Source organism: Branchiostoma belcheri, unplaced genomic scaffold, assembly GCF_001625305.1.
Source record: "Branchiostoma belcheri isolate BF01 breed outbred unplaced genomic scaffold, Haploidv18h27 scaffold42, whole genome shotgun sequence".
Classification (NCBI taxonomy): domain Eukaryota; kingdom Metazoa; phylum Chordata; class Leptocardii; order Amphioxiformes; family Branchiostomatidae; genus Branchiostoma; species Branchiostoma belcheri.
Genome location: NW_017804043.1, coordinates 971,476 through 997,694, shown reverse-complemented (window position 1 = coordinate 997,694; position 26,219 = coordinate 971,476). Strand labels below are relative to the sequence as shown.

Genomic DNA, 26,219 nt, shown 5'->3' with positions numbered 1-26,219 from the left:
GCCTTAGGAAGACAAAGGTCAAGGTCGATTTAGGCCTCGTGGTGGTTTTCCTTTGAACTACAGCAGAACTTTTTGTATATTCTTGTCTTTCTTGTTTAGTTTATGTTCTGAAATGGAATTGTAAACACAGACAAACATTAGTGTAGTACTCCACTGTGCGTGCCCTTGGCACATAAATCAGTAAAAAATGGCAATATTTGCTTGGAGATCTATACTATTCTTCCCTTCCACACGCGAAGTGTAAGATGTGGATTCTCGCTTGTTTATTTGAAGTTAAAGTAATATCCGGCTTCGTCTTGAGCCATCATAACATACCCCTACTGCGGGACAACGCTATAACAACATGGACGTGAGCTCACGGCATGGCGCCATTCAACATACACAAAACATGGCTTTCACAGGGTCGACTTTGTAAATACAGTACTGTATCCATGCGTAATGTTCAGTAAGGACTCACGTAGGGCGTTCTTGGGACAGCCATGTGTGTTTTGTTCAAAATGTATAACACTAACAGCTCTATCGTCATGGAAAAGGCTGCCTTACAATCACGTGAGCTGACAAATCAGTGGGTCATTTATCCTGAAGAACGTCTCAAAGATTATAAAATGTTTGCTTTAGAGTTAGATGAATTATAGTATACAGTAGCTGTTTGTTTTGTTTTGTTTTGTTTTTTCTTCTTATACAATTCCCTATGTACTAGTAACTAGTATCATCCAATATGTTATGTCATCCAATGCATTTAGCCCGGAAGGGCATAAATATGCAATAAACATCATTGTCATTGTTATTATGAAGTTTTGATGTGTTTAAATTTTATTGTTTACTTACTTAGGTAAAACAAAACTCATTGTGTATGTATGTATATATTACTTTGGTAAAGTCAATAACAATGTTCCCTACTCCCGGATTTGACGGATTTCTGTGATTTCGGTATATTGTTATTTATTGGAATCCAGATGATGATGTTGATGAGATTAAATGCTAACACTTTGCATTTATTTTTTCCAACAGGAGACAGGGAATGTTTGACGCTATCGCTGAAGAACAGATGCAGAAACGCCCTGCAGCGGAACCTGCGGAGAAGAAACTTCGCCCGGCGGTGCGAGATCAACTTCCTCCCGAAGGTCCGGCTCGTGAACGACCCGGAGAAAAAGCAGCAACTCCGCTGCCTGGACCACATCGACGGCTTCGCGCCCTGCCCTCCCCAATCCGGCGTGGATCGCTACGAAATCCCGCGGTGCGAGCTCACGGAGAACACGAGAAGATGCGAGAAGTTCCGTCGCGGGGAGGGCGCATTGCGAGGGTTCTGTCGCCCGTGGGAGACGTGCGATCGAGCTGTGATCGTAGGAAGCGGGTGGAACCCTCAGGTGGGCCGAGACCAGCAGAGGGAGGCTGCGGTGAAGGCGTGGTACGGCATGCTGCGGCGCTACGGCTTCAAACGGAGCAGCATCATGACGTTCTACGGCAGTGATGGCGACATCGACCGTAAGTTCGTTTTATTGTGTTCTCTCATGTGTCTTCTCCTCCGCCTCCTTCTCCTGACATTTCCCATTTAATGTCCCGTCCTAAGGACTGCAACCCTTTGCAGTAGCGTGCATGTCGAGTGAGCGACAACAGCCAGGATTCGAACTCCCAACCTCTAATACATGACCGAGGCAGGGTCGCTAACCACTGGACTATTCACGCCAGAAGATTTGTGTTTTAGACGGTGCTTCTGTTATCAGAAACGTGCGGCATCTGTCATAGGTAATGTGCGAAGAACAAGTTTTCTTCTCGCAAATTGCTGTTTTTCGTACGCGCGAAAAAATCCAGTTGAAGTGTCGGAATGTCTTTAAAAACAAGTCCCCGCGGGTTTCGGCTGTGGCCACGTGGCCAGACGACGCCACGGACCAAACGATACATACAGATACATGCGTAGTCTCCTCCAGGGGCACTCTGCTAGAGCAGACAGAAGTCTGGCTCTTACAACTTAGGCCACACCAATTTGATCAATTGGTTCTCGTATTTACCTGCTTAATGTTTTTTTTCTGATTTACAAAAGAAAAGGAGTCAGGTTCTGAATTGGTTTTCCAATTCACCTGCTTATTTTTTTCTTCTGATTTGCAAAAAGAAAAGGCTTCAGGTTTTGAATCAACTCCACAATGCTAATATTTTGGCATTCTCAGTTGTTACAGTTTATCCATATGTCAATGCATTGGTTTGAATTGGTTAAAATTCATTGAAGCATAAACCAGCCTGGTATGTTCATCTCATTGCAACGTTTGGGGCTATAAGAGGATGCTTAGGTCTGTTTTCATTTTTCTTTAGCACTGTCGCTTCTTTTTTTTCTGGAAAAGAATCCGAGAACCTATAGATACAATTGACCTGGCTCATAGCACACTGGGAAGGAGAACAGGGAGGACGAATTTGGGACATTACAGCATCATTAGGCACAGGCGCCCGTCGTCTGCTAATTCTGGCGCGAGATCGTCTGCCAGAGATGTCGGGGAGCACCCTCAACAACACCCCCCTAGGTCCCCTACATCCCTGCCTGGTGAGACCGTCAACAATCTGAGCCTTGTGATATACCCTGGATGTACTTTTGATCTCTCGGAAAAAAACAGTAACTGCCCTCATAAGAAAACAGCTCCTCAAGCAACTGGACAGATGTAAAAACAAAAAGAAAACTGTCAGATGTTTCAAGTAGCATCCACTACTTTTTTCGTCAGTGACTACTTTTCATCTATAGAGGAAAAGTAGCCAATGACGACAAATAGTGGATGTTCCTTGAAAGGTTTGCCCGTTGTTGGAGTAACAGGTTTCTTGTGTACCTCTTTACATGGATGTCTAACCTTCATTGACGTTTCCAGTAACTGTTTTCTACGCAACAAAGAAATGACTTCCTTCAGCGCATATCTTTCTCAAAACAAGACAAGAAGGTTGGCGCCTTGCTCTGTGAGAAGTATTCAAAGAGGAAGTTATCATGAAAGTTAATCTGTGTTAGTGGTTACATGTTTTAAGTTAAAACTTTGGATCCAACACAATGAAGTTCTCTCACCTAAAGCTTTCTACCAGTCACTCTGGTCTTCCTCAGTACACTTCAAAGAAGCCACGTGACAAGTCTCACTGGGTCAGTCTACTGAGGAAGACCAGAGTGACAATTTTGGATCGAAAGTTTTAACTTCCAACAAAGAGGAAGTTGTTAGGAGTCCTGGCGGGGAGTAAGTTAAGAATCTGAGCGTCTTTACTAGTTGACTTCCCCCGCAGGTCAGCCACAAACACCCACCAGGGCCTGGTACTGCGGAATTGCCGAATTAGAGATATCCTGTTTTGTGAAGGTCGCAATGAGCCTAAGGCCTATGGAAAATGTTGTGTTTCCCGTTTCCTGACGGACCCTAGAAAAAATGTTGTGTTTCCCTTTTCCAGACCGACCCTAGAAAAAACTGCAGACCCTAGCTTTTTTGTGTGTGGACCCCCTGCAAGAGACATAATTTTGAACTAGTGAAATACTAGCTTCATGATCTGACATGTGAGTGATGAAACGTTGTACAATTGGTTTTCCAACATTGACATTGACCATATAAGTGTCCTCATGCAAGTTTTACTTTGCTAAACTGCATTGTATAAGTTCAACTTGGTTCATTAGTGATCGCCAAATTCTAAAAAAAGAAGAAAGAAAATCCCAACCTACCGACCTTAATTTTTTCAGGACTGAAACAGGAAACACAAGATGTTTCCTTAAGCCTAAATAAAGTTCTTCAAAGTTAATGAAGCATAAGGCAGCTAATGAGGATACATTGGGAATCGCTTTCAACAGTGGTGGGTGGAGAAGTATTTGGGGTGGGGGGCGGTCTATTAGCAAGGAGCTTTAAATTCTTTGATTTTTAGCCTCCTTGGTATTAGGGCGTATAGCTAAGAACATGTGGATACTTTTTACTCGCCAAGCAGAGGTCCAAACCACATACAAATGTAAGAATTTGGAGAGTAGAAACAGAAATACACTCCTGGTCCCAGGGCGGGGATCGAACCCACGCCAAAGCCGGGCTTTGTAGACCCCGACGCTCTAACGATTCGGCTAAAAGGTCTAGACCCGTCGGTCGCATCAGTTGGTAGCGCCAATAAACTCGCCACTGTCACACTAGATAGCTATACTGATCATCGATCAATAAGAGAAACCTACGACGATATAGAAGACACTCTAATTCGCTGAGGAAGCAACTAAACGTTAACCTAATACATATCCTCAGTGGTTTAGGAAGTAATAACAAACCTAAACCATTGTCGGTGTCGGGTGGTGGTTGTGGGAAAATGGCGGTGTCTATGAAAGCATTGCACAAATACTACACCCCGAAATAAGCCTACTGTGTCGTGGACGAAAGAGGATCTCGACACAAAGTAGTCCCAGTTGAGTACAGTGGCGGTAGGATACGTTATGTTTTGGATGCAAGTGTGAATATTGGACGACTCGCAATGTTTATGACGCATATCAGTCCGCCCCCCTGATTTATCAGAGCGATTTTTGTGGGTTTTTGATTTTATTTATAAACATATGAAGTTTTATGAACCCTATGTCATCGGTAATTCAACTCTCATTCATGTGAAAAGTGTGTCCAGTAAAAATGCCACCACGTAATTCCGTAATACTAGTACTGTAGATGGTTAATACAATTCAATATCCTTTTATTTATAGTCTTGGTATGGTAAGACAAGAAAACTGTGTAATACCAAGACTCTTCGAATTTAGGGTAACAACACACCGGTTGAAAGAGTTTGTGAGAGAGCTAGATTTAACGCGTTATGTCGAGAGGAAACTTCTCATCAACATTCCGTGTACTTGTGAGGAGTTTTAGTCTGTAATGAGACCCACGTGTGGTGAGAAACGACGCCAAGGGCACTTCTCTGTCGCAATAGCTCGACTACTCTGCAAGCAGAGGTTTGGGCTTTGGCTTTTTAGGCTTTTTTTTTGGGGGGGGGGCATTGTTTTTGTACTGGTACAAAATGTATCTTTATTTGAGGTTGGCACAAAAAGATCCCAGTACAAAAAACCAAAGCCCGATAAAAAGGCATTAAAAATGCCATGAATACGCCAAAACCCGAACCTCTGCTTGGAGAGCAAGAACCCTTCCCTCAACGACGCCAGAGGCACTTCTCCGTGGCAATAGAGTCGCGGTCGACAGCCGCTTCCCGCGTTACCAGCATCAAAGCCCGGCGTTTGGCAGACCATCAACATCGCCTATTGAAGTACAACGCCTCCTTAACATTCCCCCCTTCACTTGTCTTCTCCGGGAAGGATCCCAGCTGTCGTCTTGGAAGACGTGGCGAGGCTGTCTCGACTCAGGACAAGACGCCGGGCTTTCAAGTCGCCCGGCGTTTGTTGTTGGAACACGCGCCACTTTGGCTGAAGTGTCGGGACGGAGTAGCCTCTACCAGGCTTCGGGAGGCGGCTGGAAAGAGAGAGTAGAAATTGGCCAAATAGATAGAGATAACATGCCGGGGGAGTTATCTCTCTATTACATCATGTCTCACTCCCTCGGCATGTTATCTCTCTATTTGGCCAATGTCTACTCTTTCCGGCCGTCTCTCGAAGTCTGATAGAGGCTAGTAAAAACCTTAGCCTCCACCAGGCCTTCCTACGGGGTAACGGGTCCTAGAATTCGATACAAAAATGGAAATAGTTGGCCAGAAGAGTCAGTCCACGAGAGGGTTAATTTCCCCCTCTGAAGCTTCGCGGGCGAATGAACTCTACGCTGGCTGAACTCCTCTAGTCAATGAGTCAATTATTCTCCCTATTGGCTAAATTTAGACTTTCTTTTGAACACGCGTTGTTAGTCTGGAAGAGACTAGGCAAACCCCGGGTTTTGTGTAGGAGAGGGCGTCAAGCCTTATTCCCATTACACAATATATTAGAACACTGCTACCAGATCCTCTAATAACGTCCTTTATTCTATGTATTAAAATAGAATCATGTTCTTAATTAGTAATACCTGTGGCGAATGATTCAAGTTAAATTTCCAGTAAAGTAATACTGATAAACTGTGTGAAGAAAGTGTGAATATACAAGCAGTCAGGCCCAATTCCCACGGCCCTGCTAGCCTGTACAATCTGCACAGCGCTGAATAAAAACCTTTACTACTACAGCACACTACAGAAGACTCAAACCGGTTTGTTTACTTTCGAGACTAAGCGAGCGTTGCGCCAATGTTGTTCCTCGGCCTACTCACTTCCTCCGGTCAGTTTCTTTAAGGGTATCGTCTTCAGTCGGCGGACTACTTAGAGTTTTCCCCACAACAAACACCATTTATAGACACTGTGTCTGTCGTGTAATTACCACATACACAACAAACTTCCGAGCTTTGGATTTCTGTCTACCGACAGCGCTTCTTGAGCAAACGTAACGTCATAAACAACAAGATCACAAAGATACTAATTTCTTCTAACGTATCGAGGCTTTTCTGAGATTGTAGCTAGAAACATTGCGGCAATGTGCGCTCCTGTGTTGTATCAACTGTACTCAAACCTTCAAAGTAAAGACGTGTATAACTTTCATGCCGCGCTAGTAAAGGGACTTCAGGGAAGCATGTCGCCAAAACGCTATCTTTCATGTCGCGGATAAAAAGGTACGTTTACAAATGCGTTACGCAAACGAAAGGCGGCTACTTCTTACAGACACGTCTCCCTTTGATCGTAAGTCACCCAGGTTTGTTCCGATGTATCCTTGATATAATAAACACACTCTTCCACGACGGGTAACCGCTGGAATCTAGGACATGCACCGGTCAGTATAATCACCAAGAGGGATGGGGTATACACATGCAGTCTTTTACAACTGTCTTACCGCCCAAATGATGGGTTCAATGATATGTACTTACTTGCTATTTGGACGTTAACATACAGGGACCAAATCCATCGTCTACCGAGACGGAAATAGCTATAGGCAAATGAACGTTAGCATACGAGACCAATGAATGGAATACGATGAATAGAAAAATAAGACAAGCTCTAACTCTAAAATGTATGATATGACGAGTATATGCGATCCTGTCAAGATCCTTACGTATGTCTGATCCACTATTACTTGCCGAGTCGTTTTGTTTTACTGTACAATAAACGTTTTTAACAGCTCTTTGAAATAAAAATCGACCCACCCTTGCACAGTAGAAACGTAGAGTTGAAACAAAGAAGTATACCAACGATATATATGGCCAAACACTTGACATTTAAAATAACGCCCCCTCCCCTGGCACAAACACACACACACACACACACACATGTAAGTGTTTGGTAGAATGATTTGTTACATGCAGATTTCGCTTTGTGATCTTTGTTCCAGGACAGCCTTTTGAGTGTTTTAGCAAGATTTATCTCCTATAAACGTTTCCTTTACAGAGTGATTATTTAAGCACGTGTATAAACATCATTTACTAACAAAGAGCTTTCCGCTTTTTGTGTAGCCTCCACCAGGCCTTTCTAAGGGAGTTAGGATAGTAGAATTCGGCTAAAGTACGGTCTGACTGGCCAGGGCAGTGGGTCCACCGTTAGTTTGATCATCCGCAGAAATTGGCCAAAAAGAGAGATAACATGCCGAGGGAGGGTCCGCTAGAGAGTACAGGTTGCCAACAAACTGTTCTCTTGGTGAGGACTAACTCCGACCCTGGCATGTTATCTCTCTATTTGGCCAATTTCTACTCTTTCAGTCGCCTCCCGAAGCCTGGTAGAGGCCAGTTACTAGCTATAGTATTCTTCCTATTTGGCTAATTTTTTTTTCTGTTCTCAATACTATTTAAGCCCTTGGTGTTAGAGCAGTGGAGTCTACGTTCAATACATCTACATATACTTGGTAATAGAGACGCATTTCTGAGAAAGGCTTAAGGTTGTCGCTAACGAAGAAGAACCGAACTGCCCCCCTGCGTTGGCGATCAAACGCCCGTCCAAACGATCAAGTACGGCTGGGTAGAAAGGCGATACAGCGGGCAGGGGTTGAATCAATAGAGCGGGGATGTTTGCTCTGATGCGGTGTGTTTGTTTTGATGCGGTGACTGACCGTGCTCGCCATGCGCGAACGCACGGGGGGGGGGGGGGTGGATGTTGTGCTTTTCAGGCGTAAAGCCACAGTATTTGTAGAGTAACCACAATTGTAGTAAATAAACTTAAGGGAAAAATACTGTAGCTTCTCCAGCTTGCTAACCTATTTTTCCTGAGTCACTCTTTGTGTAATAATCACCGAAGCAATGTATATTTATATACGTCAGTAATTTTGTAATGTTTGGCTTAGTTATAACATGTAACTCCGTAGTGATGGCCTTAGTTATAACATTATTGTGTGATAAAATCTACATACCTACACATGGCATTCATATAAAACTTTAGTGCTTTGGAATATGTTCCAAAATATTGTTATGTTCCTTTATCAAATCTAACTCATTTTTCTAGTCATTAATATTTCTAGCCATAGGCTAGGTTCTTTCTTGTTCCTCTCCTTATTTCGGATTCCCAGAGGATGAATTTCAAAAGGCCCCCGACACCCTTTCATCCGTGAGCAGTTCGCATCTGCCGACCCACCAACCAACACCTGTGGCCTCGGATCAGTACAAAAACAAACACGGCTCGCCCAAACCGCCCGAGGGGGGCCTACAGCTGACTACCGGGCTTTGCTGTACCGAGCTTTACAACTAATCTGTAGGCACATCTTTTTGTGGCTGCAATTAAATACAGTATCAAATTGGCAAGACAGTATCAAATTAGCCATGTATGATGGGCTTAGTTATAGCATATTATTGTGTGTAATAATGCCATACACAAGATACAACTTCGGAGACTTTATAAAAAGATACAACTACAAAAAAGAAAATTCTAGAAAAAATGCCAATGAGAAGGCAGAGCATAAACCTCTGCTTGGAGAGTACTTTATTTAGAGCCCCAGCGTCTATGTTGTGCCGCATTTTCGCGGATTAACACCACACAAGTCTGTAAACACGCGATTAATACCGTCGCCTATTGGGACTTGGTTGAACGGACGATTGTTGCAGACTCTCAACTAAAATGTAAAGTTTTAGATTTGTATATGTCTATAAAACGACGCATTCGAGACGAATATGTCCTGAAAGTAGTCGTAGCAGTTCGAACAAAGATGTCGTATCGATACTAATGTTGCAGGTGCTATGTAATATTAAAGTGACCCCCTACCCAATACCTCCGTGTAGTGAATTTTCAGTTTCCTCTCGCTTCTTGTTGATTATACAAAATTAGCAGTCTGCAGGATTGATTAAAACTGGTTTGTAGAAACATGTAAGGAAAATGAAATTCTCTGTGTCGATCCCCAGAAATAAAGGTCAAACCGCCCCCCTCCCCCTTCCAGTATTCACCAAAGCATGCCGGGGAATCCTCGCCCGCGGGCCGCCTGTTTAATTGAGTGCTGACATGTGTCGGTCTGCCTTTGTTTACGGGATTGAAATGGCAATCCGATAATGATCCAATTATGCAACACTAATGCCGATCTGCCTCGTACATTAGTCTCCACCAGACTTCTTTTGCGGGGTGAATAAATCGTAGAAATCGGCCTAAAAAGGGTATTAATTGGCCAGAGAAGATAGCCGGCAAGAGCGGGGAAATGGAGCTTCTCTTGCCGGCTACCTTATCTGGCCAATTAATACCCTTTTTAGGCCGATTTCTACGATTTATTCACCCCGCAAAAGAAGTCTGGTGGAGACTAGGCGTACAAGATGTACATGTACATACCGGGCAGGCTGATCGTTACTCGATGCCCAATCGGCACTTTTGTAGGGGACACGACTGAGAAAATTTGATACGACTGACGATAGTGGATAGCAGGGCAATTTGTATCGCACAAACTATCATTACTCCCGGGGAAGATCATGCATTTTTTTTTTAAATCTGCCTTTGTGTTTTGCAGCTATAACTCACATAGTTTTTTTAGCCTGTGATCAGTGTATTGTGTATCATAATTTTGATATCGACATTGCTGCTAATGTGATGTATGAAACTGTCAGCACAGCAGTCGTTGTTAACATCATACATCATATACTTACCGGAATTTTGAAGATTTCTTAAAATATGACTGTGAATTTTATGTCGTTATCTGGCTATTCTTTCCAGCCGGTGGAAGTCTTTCTGTCTATTCGACCAAATTCTACTCTTCGGAAGCCTGCTAAAAGCTCCTTGACCTTAATTAACAAGACTTGCTTGCTTCTTTTCTTAGCCCCGATGGTGCCTATCTGTATATGTACTTCCCAGTTGCTCCTGAAGCCTGGAAGAGGCTAGTATCCCTCTGTATTTGAAGCTAATGTTGATCTGAACTCATTAGATTCACTTCTTTCCGTAGTTGGAGAGTCCCCTGTAGAGGCCTGTCTATTTGACCAAATTGTACTCTTTTCAGTTCCTTCTGAAAACCTCTGAAGCCTAGTAGAGGCTAGTATCCATCTGTATTTGAATCTCATTAAGCTGAACTAACAAGACCCGTGTCTTTCCGCAGTTGGAGAGTCCCCTGTAGAAGCGTACCCCGCCACCCACAAGCTGTCCATCCGGAACTACATCGTGAACACCTGCCGCCACCCCACCTGTGTGGAGACGCTAGTCATCTACCTGAACAGTCCCGCTACTAACGACGGGCAGATGCTACTCTGGGACAAAGATGGCGACGGACAGGTACGATATTTATCTCACCTGCTTACAGTCTTAGGCAAACTACTGTGGGGTCGTGGGGTGCGTAGCGGCAGAGTGCGCGACTCGGAACTAAGAGTCCCGGGTTCGAGTCCTGACATGCCACCGATCTTGTGCCCTTGGGAAAGGCGTTTGACACGACTTACACTTAGCTCAGGTGAAAATGAGTATTGTCCTGTCATATATTTGTCCCCTGTGTTGGTGGCGGCATTAATATAAGTTGAAGAAACTTGAGTGTGTCGTCACCACGTCTGGTGATTACATGTTCAATACAATATCATCATCAATGATTCCGAAAACTTCAAGAAACTCTAAAGCTCCCATAAAGACAGCAGGGTTAAAATCTACCAACTTAGACCGAATGATGGGCCAATAGAAAACTAAGGAAAGACTTTTTACACGGTTATTGGGATTTTCTTTTACAAAACCAGCGAAGACTCTCACTTAATCTGGCTACATACATTGGGCGAGCGAGCTATATAGCGGCGGGCTACATATAGCGGCGAGCTAGCGGCGAGCTATATAGCGGCAAGATAGCGGCAAGCTGTATAGCGGCGAGCTATATAGCGGCAAGAAGCAGAACTCCAATCAGAAGCTCTGACATGTCTGAGGAAGGTGTCTGACAGACACCGTCAGAGTCTTAACTGGTTGTGAAAGAAAATGCCAATATCCTATGACCATTAGTCCCCCTAATTACCTTCGCCAAGAAGGTTATGTTTTCAGTAGCGTTTGTCTGTGTGTGGGTGTGTTTGTGTGTGTGTGTGTGGTTTAGCAAGATAACTTGAGAAGCAGTGGATGGATTGGAATGAAACTTGGTAGGTGGGTAGGTCTTAATGAGACCTAGAAATGATTAGATTTTGGGCCCCCTGGCGACTTTCCTTGGTACTGCAGCAGAACTTCCGGTTTTGATATCTCCTGATCTGGACATGCTAGGGTCACGAATTTTGGGTGGTAGAAAGCTCTTGGGCTAGGGAAGAAGTGACGTGAGTTTGGGCCCCCTAGCCGTTTGTTCTGGAACTGCAGGAGCATTTGTTGAAAAAAAATTGAAGGACGATAACTCAAGAACCGGTCGACGTATTGTCGTGATTTTTGGTATGTAGGTAGCTGAAGGAATGCTTGACATAATCAGATGGCAATTATGCAAATCGGGAGCTAATTTGCATAATTAATGAGGAAATTCTATAAATCTGCTTTGTTCGATAATAGAACTATGAAGCACTTGTGACATCTACTTGAGAACGAGAAAAACATCTGAAGATATAGATTATGTAAATGAGGACCTAATTTGCATAATTAATGGCAAATTCTTATAATTCCATAGTTGTAACTGCTGCACCCCAAATTTCATACTTGCCACATTTGGAAGTTAAGTGAAGGTGAACATCAATAAACATAATTTATTCAAATCATCACCTCATTTGCATAATTTATGAGGAAGTGCTATAATAGCCTTTTTCTTATGATAAGGCTGTCATTGGATGGAGAATATGATCAACTGATATAATCCATGCAAATGAGGCTCTTATTTACAAAATCAATGATTAAAATTGTATAATTCGTCACCCGCAAGGGTTAACATCATTTGGCGAAGGTATGAGATTGTGAAACTCTTGTTTTCGTACTGCAGTTGATAGCCGCGCAACGAGCCGACAAAGACACCCTTTTTCAAAAGATCCTCAGATCTTCGGTGGCCAATGAATACTGTCTTGCCACCGTTGGATCTACTTAGAAATTATACTGTGAAGCCTGTTTAATTCCGTGGTCTCTCTTTTTCAGGCCTCAAAGTCTGAGTCTTACAAGGTGTCAGAATTTCTAGAGGACATTGAGAACTGCTTGGCCCGACGAGTCCTCGTCTTCGTGGACCAAAGCTACTCGGGCTCCTTCGTCGACAAACTTCGGGCGTCCCGAAGACACACGAACGTTGCCGTGTTCGTCAGTAGCAAGGCGAACGAGTACTCGTGGAACACCGAGTTCACCATGAGATGGGTGAATGCTTCTCATACAGAATGCGTCGGCAGGATACACAAGGTTTGTTTGTTTGTTTTTGTTTGTTGATTTGTTTAAGGAACCTTCAATCAGTCAACTACTAAGTACCTAATACCAGCCCAGAAGAGAACAAGAAATAGCCATGCCTTCAAGTACCAACATTATCAACCAAGGATTGAGGTGTTCAAGAATTCATTCTTTCCTAGAAGTATCGCAGAGTGGAACTCGCTGTCACCAAGTACAGTAGGGGCATTGTCATTAGATAGCTTTAAACAAAGAGCTAGAAGTTCTGGGGTTAGGTGTAACAAGTCGATCGGTGTAATATAGCCAGCTGCCGCCGCGCCGCGTGCCTGCGAAGCTGGTGTGTTACGCCGAAAGGCGGTTATACTGGCTATACAGATACAGATACAGAACCTGATACAATGCATTCACTACTCTTCCCGGATTCCTCTTATATACAAATAGAAAAAAATACAAACATTATAACTACTATTTACATTCACTTCTTACTACTTCGAAAAAAAAAACACGTTACCAACATTTGCCATCTAAGGTGAAACCCTCACAGCTTCCTTATGCCACCTAGCGGTTAAATATTTAACTACACAAGCGAAAAGTCACACGGCAGAGTACGCATGACTGCTTGATCCGACATCTACTGTACAAAAGGCTACGAATTTAATTTCGCCATAGATAAATGGCAAAATGAATGTCCATTGCAAATGTCTGAGTTATGGTAAATTGAGATGTCCATTTCTTTACGTCTTTTACATATTTTTCAAAAGAAAATATTTTTTTTTATGTTTCTGTAGTTCTCCCGTTACTGGATATCGTCACAAGTCGACATGGCGGAGGGCGCCCCGGGAGTCGCCAACACTACCATATTTGGCGCTCCCTGTGACGTCATACCGCCATATTCGGACCACGAGCTGAAGCATGGGTACATGGGATGCCAGACCCTTCCGACAGGCTATTGGTTAGTCAAGTGGTTCGGGACACAGACGTCATAGGTTGTCATGGCAACTCGCATATTTAATTAGTCCAGAGATATTTTGTATATTTAACTTGATACTGCCATAAGTAGTACCAGTCTATACTTTATGTCTTTATCGATATCTGTAAAACATTCAGAGCTAAACACAAGAAAATAGTTACTCAAGCAACTGGATAGATTTCAATAGCTGTCAGACGTTTTAAGTAATATCCACTACATTTCATCAGTGATTTACAAAAGAAGTGGATGCTACTTGAAACATTAAACAGTTTTCGGAATCTATCCAGTTCCTTGAGTAACTCTTGTCTTGTGTAACTCATTACCTTGTTGTATAACATGCATCGACGCATTGCGTACTTTCAGTCTTTACTCGTTGACACAAACCCAACATTTTGCAATTTTAATTCCGCTTGTAAAAGGTCTCTTCCTATTAGCACGCATTTGTTTCAAATAATTCCAAATACTACGTTGTGAACTTTCTTCCCTTGCTTGTACACAGCCGCGAGTGTACAGGATCTCGCGAGACATGGCGAGACATGGCGATATTCAAATTATGACCCAAACTTGACTAAAAATGCATATATGACGGTAACACTCTGGTGCGACTAACTATGTACAGATACGTAATGCAATACTATTGAATAATTCAAGCTTTTAGTTCCACCATTCCCCAAATAAGAATCTTATAATATAAATGGTGTAAAAGTAAACAAGAAAGTTTAAAAACGATAAAACAAACCATATATGTATGTCGTAACCATAATTTCAATGCCTTGAAACTGTTTAAACGCAGCATTTCTTGTTAACATATTCTGGATGTAACTGTACAGTATTGTCTTTAATGTTTTCTTGTACATTCTTAAGTTATATGGGTGCGGTGAGGTCTTCTTAGACAAGACCTATATTGTACCGGTAAAGGGTATTTGATATTCAATGCTGTATATATGCGATCTCAAGTGTAGATAGATGTCGTTGTGGATTTTATATGTCTCTTGCACCAAATGAATAAATTATACTGTACTCGGTATATGTTTCCGCGTCTTTTGTGAGTTCATAGATGATGATATTACAATAGATTCAATTGTTTTAAATCGTTATATGTCTTTTAATAGATAAAACTGTTTTGTAAGCAATAGATCTAGTTGTTTAATTATTAATTACCTACTACCGTGATAAGTGACCTGTGGGTCACTTACATCGTGGCAAGGTAAACATTGTTGTGTTTGCCGATCTGCGTGAGCACATTTGGGCGACCAAAGTCCAAGGCAATAGTACGTCTCGTGTCTGCAAACCCTTGGTATCTTCAATTCACGACAAGGTGGGTGATATGCTGTATTTGGTGGCTATTGCAGTCGCAACTTGTTCCTTCTGAGTGAAGATTGAAATATTTATGTTTCTTAGCTCATGCTTAGCGTCTTAAAAATAGGTAAGATGCAGTGGATTATTTGAAATATCGCATTTGCCCAGCTTTCAGAACGCATATGCATGCGTGAGAGGCATGGTATTTGCACACAACCATGTGTGCCTGTATGTGTGTGTGTGTGTGTGTGTGCCACTGTATGTGTGTTTGTGTGCCATTGTGTGTGTGTATGTGTGTTTGTGCGCCTGTGGTAATTATGCATGTTTGTTTGTTTGTTTGGTTATTTGTGCAATGTAGCCCGCCTGCCAATATGTTGAATGTGTGACCCCAGTGTCCCCAATATCGATGCCTATCACTCTAGAACTAGGCAAGCGAGTGGGCTTGAACAAGCCAGTCTAACAAAAATGCTTGTTTCAACCCTTATGTCATTCCTCATCAGATGAAGGTCCTGCTGACCATCCTGCTGTGTGCCGTTGCCTGTTCCTCTGTCCGGTACCCATGCCCTCCCGAGTGCGAGTGTGGCGAGCTGGGACCTCACGGCATCGCCTGTGGTGGCGAGGATATGACGGTACATTCTCATTTCATTTCATTTATTTTACCAGAGGAGTGCACTCAGGTCTTTTGACATGTTTTTCTGGTATCTCTGGGATAAAATACATAATATACATGGGAAAACACACAATAAGAATATACATTACAGTCGCAACTCAATATACATTACAATAGTAAAACATTTGCCACTCAGGTCCATATATAGGTCGATAGCTGCAATTTCCTCTCACAGAGATTCTTTGAAAGATGTTAAAGTTGGGAGCTGTCTTTGCTATCTGGAAAATTGGTTCCACAGAACCGGGCCCTGGTACTGCAAAGACCCTTTGAACGATGTTATGTTTGCTTGTAAAAATTTCAGCATGTGAGGATCCCAGTTCTCTAGTTGGCTTTCTTCCTTTCTTGTGTTCTGTTTGACACTTTGATAATTCCTACATAATGAATGGGCTTTCAGGCTTTTTGATTTGTGGGCACCTTTCTTGAACCAACCATTAATCTATGGAAATTATAAACACTAAGCATTGAGTTGCATGATCTCTGAGGTAACATGGTCTATTTGTGACTGGAACCTCATACTCTTTTCTCTCTTCTTCTTTTTCACTGCTATCTAGCCAATCTAATAGAACAATATAATATTAATGATGTCCAAATGACTTCGTCCAGTTTACTCAAGTTTATTGTTTATTGCTGTCGCTCCTTGCTGTACTTACTGGCAATGGAGCCAAATTGGTTGAATCATATGACCACAACACTGATGCTTTTTACATATTTTTCAACAGCACTTTCCAAAGAACATCCCACCCAATGCAGTGTATCTAGATGTAGAGGGAACCAAGATCACAACCATACCAAAAGGAGTCTTCAGCAAGCTACACAAACTTATTGGTACAAAACGATTTGTTTTTAAAAAGAGGAAAAGGGATAGTTGGGTAAATCAGTAACAAACAGGTATTGTAAAGTTTCAGATTCTTGGTATCTTATGTTGTTAAGGCAATTGGGAAAGTTTTACATTGACTACGGCATTATGCTTCATTCCTACAGGTTTGATTCTGGACCAGAATCAGATATCGACCATAGAATCCGGTGCTTTTGAAGGCCTCACCAACATGTCCCTGCTCTCACTGTCAAGCAACCCGGGGTTGTCTCTAACCAAAGTCGATCCTCTCATTCTGTCAGATATCAAAAACCTGACCAGATTCCTTGCTGAGAATAACAAATTCCAAACGATCCCAGCCAGTTTCTTTTCGCAAAACAAAAATCTAAGGGAAGTTGATCTCCAAAACGCTGGTCTGTCGGAGCTACAACCTGGTTCCTTCTCAAATCTGAAGAACCTATTAGATGTGGATCTCAGCAAGAATAGGATTGACAATATTGGTGCCAAAGTTTTTACCGGAAGCTCCAACTTCCAGACTTTGGATCTCAGTAACAGCCAGGTAAAATCTGTTGAGCCCCGCGCGTTCGAAACTCAAGCAGAGATGCTTTTTCTCATGCTAGACCATAATATGCTAACATCTGTTCGCAGTGCTTTGCTTGGGCTTAAAAATCTGCTGACACTCACCCTTAACGAAAATGCGATTGTTTCCCTTGATGAGGATGACTTTAAGGACCTAGGTATGTTAAATTCAATCGATTTAAGCAACAATGAACTTGAAGACACGGGCGGTGCATTGGTGAATCTTCGATCTTTGGGAACCCTGAACTTGAACAACAATTGTCTGACCAAGCTGTCGTTTGATGGTATGCCCCTACTGACAGAAATCTCAGTAAGTAATAACCGACTACAGTCCGTACCTGAAGGACTGGACGTGATCAAACATGCCAGGATTCTGGACATATCCAATAACCCCATACAGAGCCTACCCAGTGGGCAATTCGCATCTCTGAGCTTCCTTTTGAAGCTGGACATTTCGAACGTGTCCGCAATCCAACATGGCGGACTTGCACCTGACGCGCTGGCCGGGTTACACAGTTTGGTGGAACTCAGGGTAGAAAACAACGAGCTTAGCAAAGTACCCTCTCAGGCACTTCATGCGGTAAAGCAGATTCAAATCCTCAGCCTTAGCCATAACAAGATAGCGACTCTTGAAGAGAACGACTTTATTTCTGTGTCGAACGTGTCTAATCTTCAACTCGCCGATAACATGTTAGCCAAGGTGCCCGAGAAAGCTCTTCGTCCCTTCACAAATTTGACCCAACTTGACCTCTCAGGAAATCCACTGGTACACGTCCCTGATTGGTCGTTTGGAAACTTGACAACACTCGCCAGCTTACGCTTAAGCAACGCAAAGTTGTCGGTCATTGATCCTGCTGCGTTCCACGGTCTAAAAGGTGTGCATTCTATCGACGTGACCAACAACAATCTAACATGGCTGCCGGGGGATCTCTTAAAATATGACCGCGCCTTTCCGTTCTACCTCTACGCGGACCAGGGCAATCCTTGGTACTGTGACTGTCAGATGAAACCATTTTCACAGGCAGTCAACGTTCCCGGTCAGTCGGTTATCACCAATATTCACTGCTCTGGCCCAGAAAAGTACAAAGGTCAAAATCTTGGAGACATCCCTCTGGCGAACCTCACCTGTGACTGTGAGCATCAAGGGGCGCCCTCTGTCGACACTTCGGGGAGTGACAACAAGACTGCCGTCGGCCAACCCGCCAAACTGAAGCAAGTATTTCATATGAATATGATTCTTATAGTAGATAATAAATTGGAAGACATATTCATGCATCAAAGCTACTTTGATAGGGATGTCTCGATGACAAACAAACAGTCGGGACAGGATAACTTTTTTTTACATTTTGCAAGGTTTTTCTTTTTTTGTCTGTCCAGGTGTACAGTGCTAAGCTGTCCGACATCCCACCTCTTCTGGACCACCCCGAGAGGGTTTGTCATCTCCCCCCACCTCACCCAGTATCCCGGATATGACGTACAAGACGACGGAACTCTCGTCATCAGGTCGGCTGTCGCTGAGGATGCCGGGAGCTACACTTGCACGGCGGCCAACTACCTTGGGAAGGCTGAACAGATTCACAAACTAGAAATCAGCGACACTACAAACAGCCAATTAGAGGACCAGTCAATACTCTATTGCCATGATAGTGCAATTTCCTACTAAGTTTCTAGGGTAACTAACTGGATAAGGGAGTGCATGTTGGACTCTGTCCTATTGACCAGGCCATCTAGCCCCTGTTGTAAACAAAAGCCTTAAGGGTTTTTTTTACCGTTTGCCGATTGCCTGCAGACCTAAGCCTGAAACAGAAGTTCGGAGATTCAAATTCTGAGCCTTAACCATAACAAAATAGCCACTATTGAAGAAAACTATTGTTTCTTTTTCAAATGTATCTAATCTTCAACCCTCCGATAACATGTTCTCTTTGTATCGAGTCATAATGATGCCACAATTAGTAGTATTGATAGATTAACAACTATTTGGGGGACCAGAATTCTAAATCATTTTGTCTAAAAGTATTTATGTAAATCACACAAGACATATAGATGCGACAGTAGCAAACGATGAAGACAACACTACTAGAATGCTCCCCTGTGGTTCTTTTTCAAACAGCTAGATGGCGCTTTAGCAGTACCAACGAATACAACAGATACCAAATCAAACGTTGTCAGGATGCAGTGGAACTCATATCAAAACACCAGCCTGATGTAACCTGATAAGAACGTTAATGACGTCACTGAAACCGTAATCTGATACTCTGATCAACACCCCGAATCAATGACGTCAGTCGCTTCCTGTGTGATGACGTCAGACCAGAACTTGACAGCTGTCTTGACGTTGAAAGTCGAAATACAACACGTAAAGTCATTACCCGATAATTCTCAACAGTTATCCTACGCGGGGCACAGGTGGTGGTTGGATCATTAGGATACAAACTGAAACGCACTTGGAATCTGACAAGTATCCATTTACTCAGCTTCCTCCACAAATGAGCAGTTTCAAGTGACGTTGACGTTAGCTAGCTGGTCATTAGTGTTTCAAGGGCTGTAACATATAGTGGTGTCGTGTGGCGTAGCGGCAGAGTACTCGACTCGGAATCCAGAGGTCCCGGGTTCGTGTCCTGACATGCCATCGATCTTATGCCCTTGGGAAAGGCACTTTACTCGACGTTCCTCACTTAACTCAAGTGAAAATGAGTATTGTCCTGTTCCGTATTTGTCCTCTATCTGCGTTGGTGATGGCATAAAATAAGTTGATATAACTTAAGTGTGCCGTCACCATGTCCAGTCATGAAATGTTGGAATAAAAAAAGGGCTGTAACAGTAAAGGTCAACACTTAAAAGCACATCTGCGAAAGCCTATAGAAATCATACGTGATGCCAAAGAACTAATAGCTACATGTAAGTGAACGAAACAAAGATGAGAAAACGGTTGCGAATGTTGGATACAAAGAAATGATGAGATGAAAAACCCTATCTAGCGTACCCTATCCCATTCAGGCATAAAACTAGCTAGATACGAGTAGGCACGGTTCTGGGTACAACAGAAGCTTACTATATAGTGGCTGCAGTCTTACATGTAAATACTGAGGCCATTTCCAGTAGCGTGGCGGATCGGAGGAGCGGCAATAGCCGGGATTCAAACTCCCAACCTCTTGGTCCAGAGGCAGAGCCACTATTCACTAGGCTTTACCCAGTACCAACAGAGAGCGCTGCGTTGCCTTTAATTCCTACGCAATAGCGAAAAATCGAACAGCAATTAACAGACGCTATTCCCACTGTCTGGCTCCAGAGCCATGATAACATCCATAGCGATTTGTTGTAATCACTTCGATTATTTTTCTACAATTAAAGCCAAAAACGAGATTTCAACAGGGTGATTGCTGGATGTGACAGACCGTTGTCCATTTCTCATTGGTCGCCGCTAAACCCTCAAAGTCCTATTGGGATAATTGGACGATTTGTTAGGACAAAACAACAGACATCGGCGTAATTTCCGACTCTTCCGGACATACGGTAGTTACCGGTGTCTCGGAATTCTGTCGTCTTCTGTTGTACATATCCACAACCGTGGCTATCTAGTTTTATGCCTGAATGGGTTACGACTAGCATCAGGCACGGTTCACTCTTCGTTGAAGAAAAACTCTTGGAGAATTTCTCCGGTACAATGATCCTGTGAGCACTATACACTGTACTTTTTAATGTTCTAATGTTCTGTTTTATTGTTCTGTTCCGATGTTCTGTTCCAATGATCTGTTCTAATATTCTGTTTTAATGATCTGTTCTTATGTTCTGTTCTAATGTTCTGTTCTGGTGTCCTGTTCCAATGACCTTAACAAGTACAAATAGGTAAGTAGTTCCAATGATCTGTTCTAATGTTCTGAGAATGATCTGTTCTAATGTTCTGTTCTTGTGTTCTGTTCTAATGTTCTTGTGTTCTGTTCTAATGGTCTGTTTTAATGTTCTACATACACACATAAATCTTCACACAATTTTCTCCTAATACACATCATCCTTCACGCTGAAGGGTTCCTAGAAACAATCAGAACACAAATAATCACACCATCCGTCACCCTCAGCACTGATGTGACAGGGGCGGATCAAATAGGCGACCATGTCATTAGTCCGGATTAAAAACTGATCCTGGGATCACTGTTAGAAAATCCCCGTCATTAATCTCGATCTCATCAATCACGCCCTGCAGGCGGTGGACAAAATCACGGAAAATCCTTTCCGCACGGTCATGTGTCTCTGATTCTCAGCTTGAAAGTTAAACGCAGTCAGGTTGAATATTGACAGACGAGTAAGAGCTACTCGTACCTACTCGTGTTCACCTCAGTCGTGTAGGGAATTTGGTGTAAAGTTCCCAAGGGCGCAATATTGAGACCTGATAGTTACATATCGTATGTCAACAATCCTAACCGCAAGGCCAGAATACTAAGCCTTTACGGGTGGATATGCTTGAAACTTTGTAACTTTACACTTAACATTGATGGATAAAAGTTTCTGAACATACTAGTCATTGCCATCGGTTTAGGGATATTTCAGACGAATTTCAAAGATTTTAACTTAACGTTGACGTTATAATTAAATTCTAACCTTAAAAAGTTCTGCACTTGACTTTGATTTACAGATGATAACTTACGAACTGTCCGAACATAATAGCCATGCCATTGGTTTTAGGAAAATTTGAGACGACATTTCAAGTTTTCAATTTGAGGTTGACTTTAGGAGATACCTCAGAAAGATTTAAAATTGACATTGATAAATAGAATATAACTTACAAAGTTTATAACTAACGCCAAGACATGGGTCTTGCGGACGTTTGATATGACTTTCGAAATTTTAACTTGAGGTTGACCTTATCAATAATTGATATGAAATGTTAGGAAAGGTTTACACTTGACATATACAGATAGAAGATGAATTACAGTTTCGTACATCGAATTCATCACATGTATAAGCAGAACTTGGTCTTGGTGTAGTTAGAATCGTCAACAAGGGATTTTAAACCTTCTAACTTCAACCCATGTCAATGTCAAGTGTACTCGTTTCTTAGGTATCTTCTATTAATAAGGTCAAACCTTAAGTTAAACACCTTTGAGAGTTAAATATTCTTAGGTCATGGCCAGTATGTTTTAAACTTTGTAAATTATATTCAACAATCATATTCTATTCTCTTCTATCAATAAGGCCAACACATTAAAAGCTTTAGGTCGTCTAAAATGGCTTTTAAGGCTAATGTTTAGAGACCATGTAAGCTATCTTATCCATCTTAAGCTTACTTAGTCATAGTCTATTTATGGGGTTAACGTGGAAATTGTGAAAGTCATCCCAAATGCACATAACACCAACGCCCTGGCCAAAATGTTCAGAAAATTGTAAGTTTTCTTCCACCCATGCTAAAGGTCATAAAAGTATTGTTCTAGATTTTATTCATGAGGCCAATGTCAAGCCAGCACTTTGAGTGTCTCGTCAGCCGAAACGTATGTTTGAAAAGTCAAGCCCCGAGTACTTAACACATCAAACGCTAAACGCCGAACAAATGACAGCATATGACCGCGGCACATATTAAGGGACTATTCCTCCCTAAGGGTCATATACTGATGGATACAGCTGACAGGAGAGGATTTGTAAAGTCGTAATCAGTGATTATTTACCGTGTCCGTCTGTGCGCTGGGATGGTGTGTGGAACAGGGGACAGGCACAATGATCGATGAAGAAGGATTGGCTTGAAATTGATGGATTGAAGGAATTTGACTTTGAACTCCCAGATGTATGGTACGCGTGTGGATTATGGTAGGTCACTTCAAGTACGCGTGTTCGCAGACGATTATATTTTAAAAGTGATCCATGACTGAACCTGACGGGCCCAATTCATGTTATAAACTGGTGGACGTAGCAACTACTTAAGTGACTCTAAAAAGAACAAGTCATGCCTTCAAGTATCAGAGTTATCATCCTAGGATTAAATTGTTACAATGCATTTTTTTTCATAGAATTATCGTAGAGTGGAACTTGCTACCACCAAGTACATGAGGGTCATCATCATTAGATAGTTTTGACCAACGGTTGTGGCTAGATGTAGCTGACATTTTGGTCAGTGTTATACAATCAGGATACTCTGCTAGCTAACATATATAAGGCGACATACTCTTTTACAAATACAATGTTTCACAGCGATAGCACAACGTATTTCATTTACAAGGTAACTGTGAGTCAATGGTGAATCTGTGGTGAGTCCAAAGTATTATATCTAGTCATGGAGTTAAAATACAGATCTAGTTCAAGTAAAACGTAACTTCAGCTCCAAATTTTGGCGAATTAGATGAAAACTATCAATGGAGAAGTTTTCCTCTTTCAATGATCTATAGAGGAAAAGTTGCAAAAGTGACCGCACTGTAAAATGTGGTCAGAGCATGTAAACTAACTTTTACAGCTACCTTAATTTCTGAATAGTAAATGTATAAAGTATATAGTTATGTGGCGTATTTTCCATCAAGAAATGGACCAATTTACTTTTTGGAATGAAATCATGCGTTAACTCAATTATGGATACTTCAGTTGTTATAGTAAAGGTATTTCGTTTTCACGAGTAAAGGTATTTCTTTTTCATGGGCAGCACATTTTTCAAGACCTGAAAAGCTTACTGAAATGAAATCACTGGAAGCGCAAAACTCGATAAACTACCAATCTTAACTACAAAAGCTATCGGTGTGTCGTTAGCTGGCTTACAGAGACATAAACTATTCTATTACTGTACGGAGCTCACTGATTGCAATTTCAGAAGACAAATTGTGTAATATAAAGGCGGAGGGACGTGGGGCTTGAATGCAGCTTTTAAAGCGGTTGTTTCTGATTGAAAAACGTAAGTCTCTAAATCAGAACCACGGTAATGAATGCTGGACACGCAAGGCTGCTGATGTCAGAAAACGCTGTTTTCTTTGGACAAATACAGAGCTATCAGAGTTATCAACCAAGAATTGTGGTCTTGTTACAAAACTCGTATTTTCCAAGGACTATCGTAGAGTGGAACGCGTTGCCACCAAGCACTGTTGAGGCCTCATCACTAGAAACCTTTAAACAACTCCTGCAATTAAATGTGGAAAGATTGAGTGTAACAAGTCGTTCGGTGTAATACAGCTAGCTGCCGCCGCGACGCGTGCCTGCGAAACTGGTGTGGTACGCTGAATATTGAACAAATCTTTGCCAAAGAAGCGACCGAAATAAGTATTATGGACAGAGTAATGATTCTGTTTCCCTTGGATGTGTTATTTCCATTTAATGGTGGGCTTGCCCTCCGTAAGAGTAGTAATCACACCTACATTTCCGGCAGACGAGCGGGTTGGTCCTTCCGGTGACGTAATCAGCGCGCACATTTAGTTCCCAGGACTGCAAATCAACTTTCCGCGAAAATTGCCGTGTTATAGTGTACAATATGGCCCAGCTGGTGCAGGGGTAAGTGCATAGGAAGTGTGCTAAGTGAGAGGCAGTGTGGGTGAGAACTTCGTTAATAACTGCTTCCCACCAGCGGCTGCGATCTCTGAGCACCCACTGAGCGACTGCTGGGCGACTTAAAGCCAAAAGATGAAGCATAAGTCGCTTTGAGTTTTCTTTGTCTTGTTGGTAAGTCAATTAATGATACAATGATAAAAATTACATTTTTGCAAAGGGAGTAAAATAAGTAATAAGCATCAGGGTTTATAGCTATCGCTAGATAGGGACGGAGGACTCCACAAATTATCTGCCACATTTGATCAATTGCTCACCGAGTCACGTTTCTGCAGTCTGCGTAAAGTTACCCCCCCCCACACACACACATGGGATAAATCCTTTAGATGATACTCTTTGCAAAGACTGGTGCTGTAAAGACAAGAATTGGATGAGTCAAAGTTTCGGTGTTGGCAGCTGCAGTTTAACATGCAGTTCAAAGAACCTTCTTTACAGTCTGTTCTAACAAAAAAGATTGACCTTTAAGCTAAGATAATATACACAACATCTGTTCCGCTATGCTACTCCCCAACTGTTTTTGAAAGGTGCTGTTCAGACGAAAGTTCGGTCCAACCCTTTGTGTTAGCAACTACAGTTTAGTATCATAAAGTCAACAACAAACATAGACTTTCAAGTTCTTTGGATACGTTTATTCTATTTACTCCCTACCACTGCCTGGCAGCTGTTTTTGAAAGGTGCTGCACACACGAAAGTTAGGTCAAACCCTTTGCGTTGTCAACTGCAGTTCTATATAATAAAGTATACCACTCCCAACAACCCTAGACTTCCAAGCTATTTCAGATACTATACTCAACGTTTATTATATGTATTCCCCCGCCTTGCAGCTGTTTTTGACTGGTGTGGTGTTGGAGGACGTGAGGAACGTTTGATCTTCACGTCTTCAAATGCCTGCTTTAGCGGGACAAATTTGATTAATGACTACCCAATGGCAGCGTGTCAATGATATATGGCTTTCTGCACCATCAAAAGTCGCACTCTGTGACGGACGTGTCAGAAGCAGACATTCCAGATCATCGCACATCAACCACGGTTCAAGCAATGGAAAGACAAACGACATTGAAAGGACGCCAAAATGTCGTTTGATAAACAATACTCACAGTAAATTCAAACTCTTCTCCTGGATGAATTACAGGTATAAGTTTCCAAACTGTCCGTAAAATCTCCGAAATTTATCCAGTAGCAGAGTTTGAGGGGGGCCCGCAAGCCCTTTTCCGTAGAGCGTAATCGGCCGTTTTAATTCTACGTAGAGCGTAGACGGACCGCTCTAATATTTTTGCGTAAAGCGTATTCGGCGTTTTAATTCTACGTAATGCGTTGTAGCCACTTGGAATTTATCGTAAAGCGTAATCGAGAGGTTTCCGAATTCAGCGTAGAGCGTTGTCGGGAACCCCCCCCCCTGCAGGCCCTCTTTGAATTTACTAATTTACTGTATTGTTTACCTGGATGTCTAGCCTTTACCAACATCTCGTTTCGCACCATTGCAGTCAACAACTGTTAATGATTATGAACAAGGGCAAACTGTTGACATTGTATACCATAACAGATGACTCTGCATGCTTGGCTGATGCATATAATCCCACCAGAACTCATCCAACAATGTAGACTTAGTGTTTCCTAATGTCTTGGTCAGACTCTATTGGGGTTTATCAGGAAGAGATTCCAGATCATTGCACATCAACTATGGTTCAAGCAATGGAAGAACAAGCGACCCT

General features: G+C 42.3%; 2 protein-coding genes across 2 annotated transcripts in view; both read left to right on the top strand.

The window, feature by feature from the left end:
- The window catches only part of LOC109477986, a 29,750-nt gene extending 15,557 nt beyond the window's left edge, over positions 1-14,193 (top strand). Inside the window, exons 2-6 of the mRNA XM_019779438.1 lie at positions 1,012-1,485; positions 10,469-10,641; positions 12,433-12,684; positions 13,455-13,582; positions 14,136-14,193. Coding sequence (XP_019634997.1) covers positions 1,012-1,485; positions 10,469-10,641; positions 12,433-12,684; positions 13,455-13,582; positions 14,136-14,193 — 1,085 coding nt within the window. The remainder of the gene's footprint in view (positions 1-1,011; positions 1,486-10,468; positions 10,642-12,432; positions 12,685-13,454; positions 13,583-14,135) is intronic.
- A 2,398-nt stretch (positions 14,194-16,591) lies between these two features.
- LOC109478151 (insulin-like growth factor-binding protein complex acid labile subunit) lies at positions 16,592-19,488 on the top strand. The gene is made up of 2 exons (XM_019779638.1): positions 16,592-18,210; positions 18,376-19,488. The coding sequence occupies exons 1-2, from the start codon at positions 16,652-16,654 to the stop codon at positions 18,659-18,661; spliced, it is 1,845 nt and encodes a 614-aa protein (XP_019635197.1). The 5' UTR covers positions 16,592-16,651; the 3' UTR covers positions 18,662-19,488.
- Positions 19,489-26,219: the final 6,731 nt, after the last annotated feature.

Coding starts and splice junctions, on each gene's coding strand:
- LOC109478151 (XM_019779638.1), top strand. CDS start 16,652: ATGTCCCTGCTCTCACTGTCAAGCAACCCGGGGTTGTCTCTAACCAAA. Junction 18,211..18,375: donor GGCCAACCCGCCAAACTGAA/GCAAGTATTTCA, acceptor TTGTCTGTCCAG/GTGTACAGTGCTAAGCTGTC.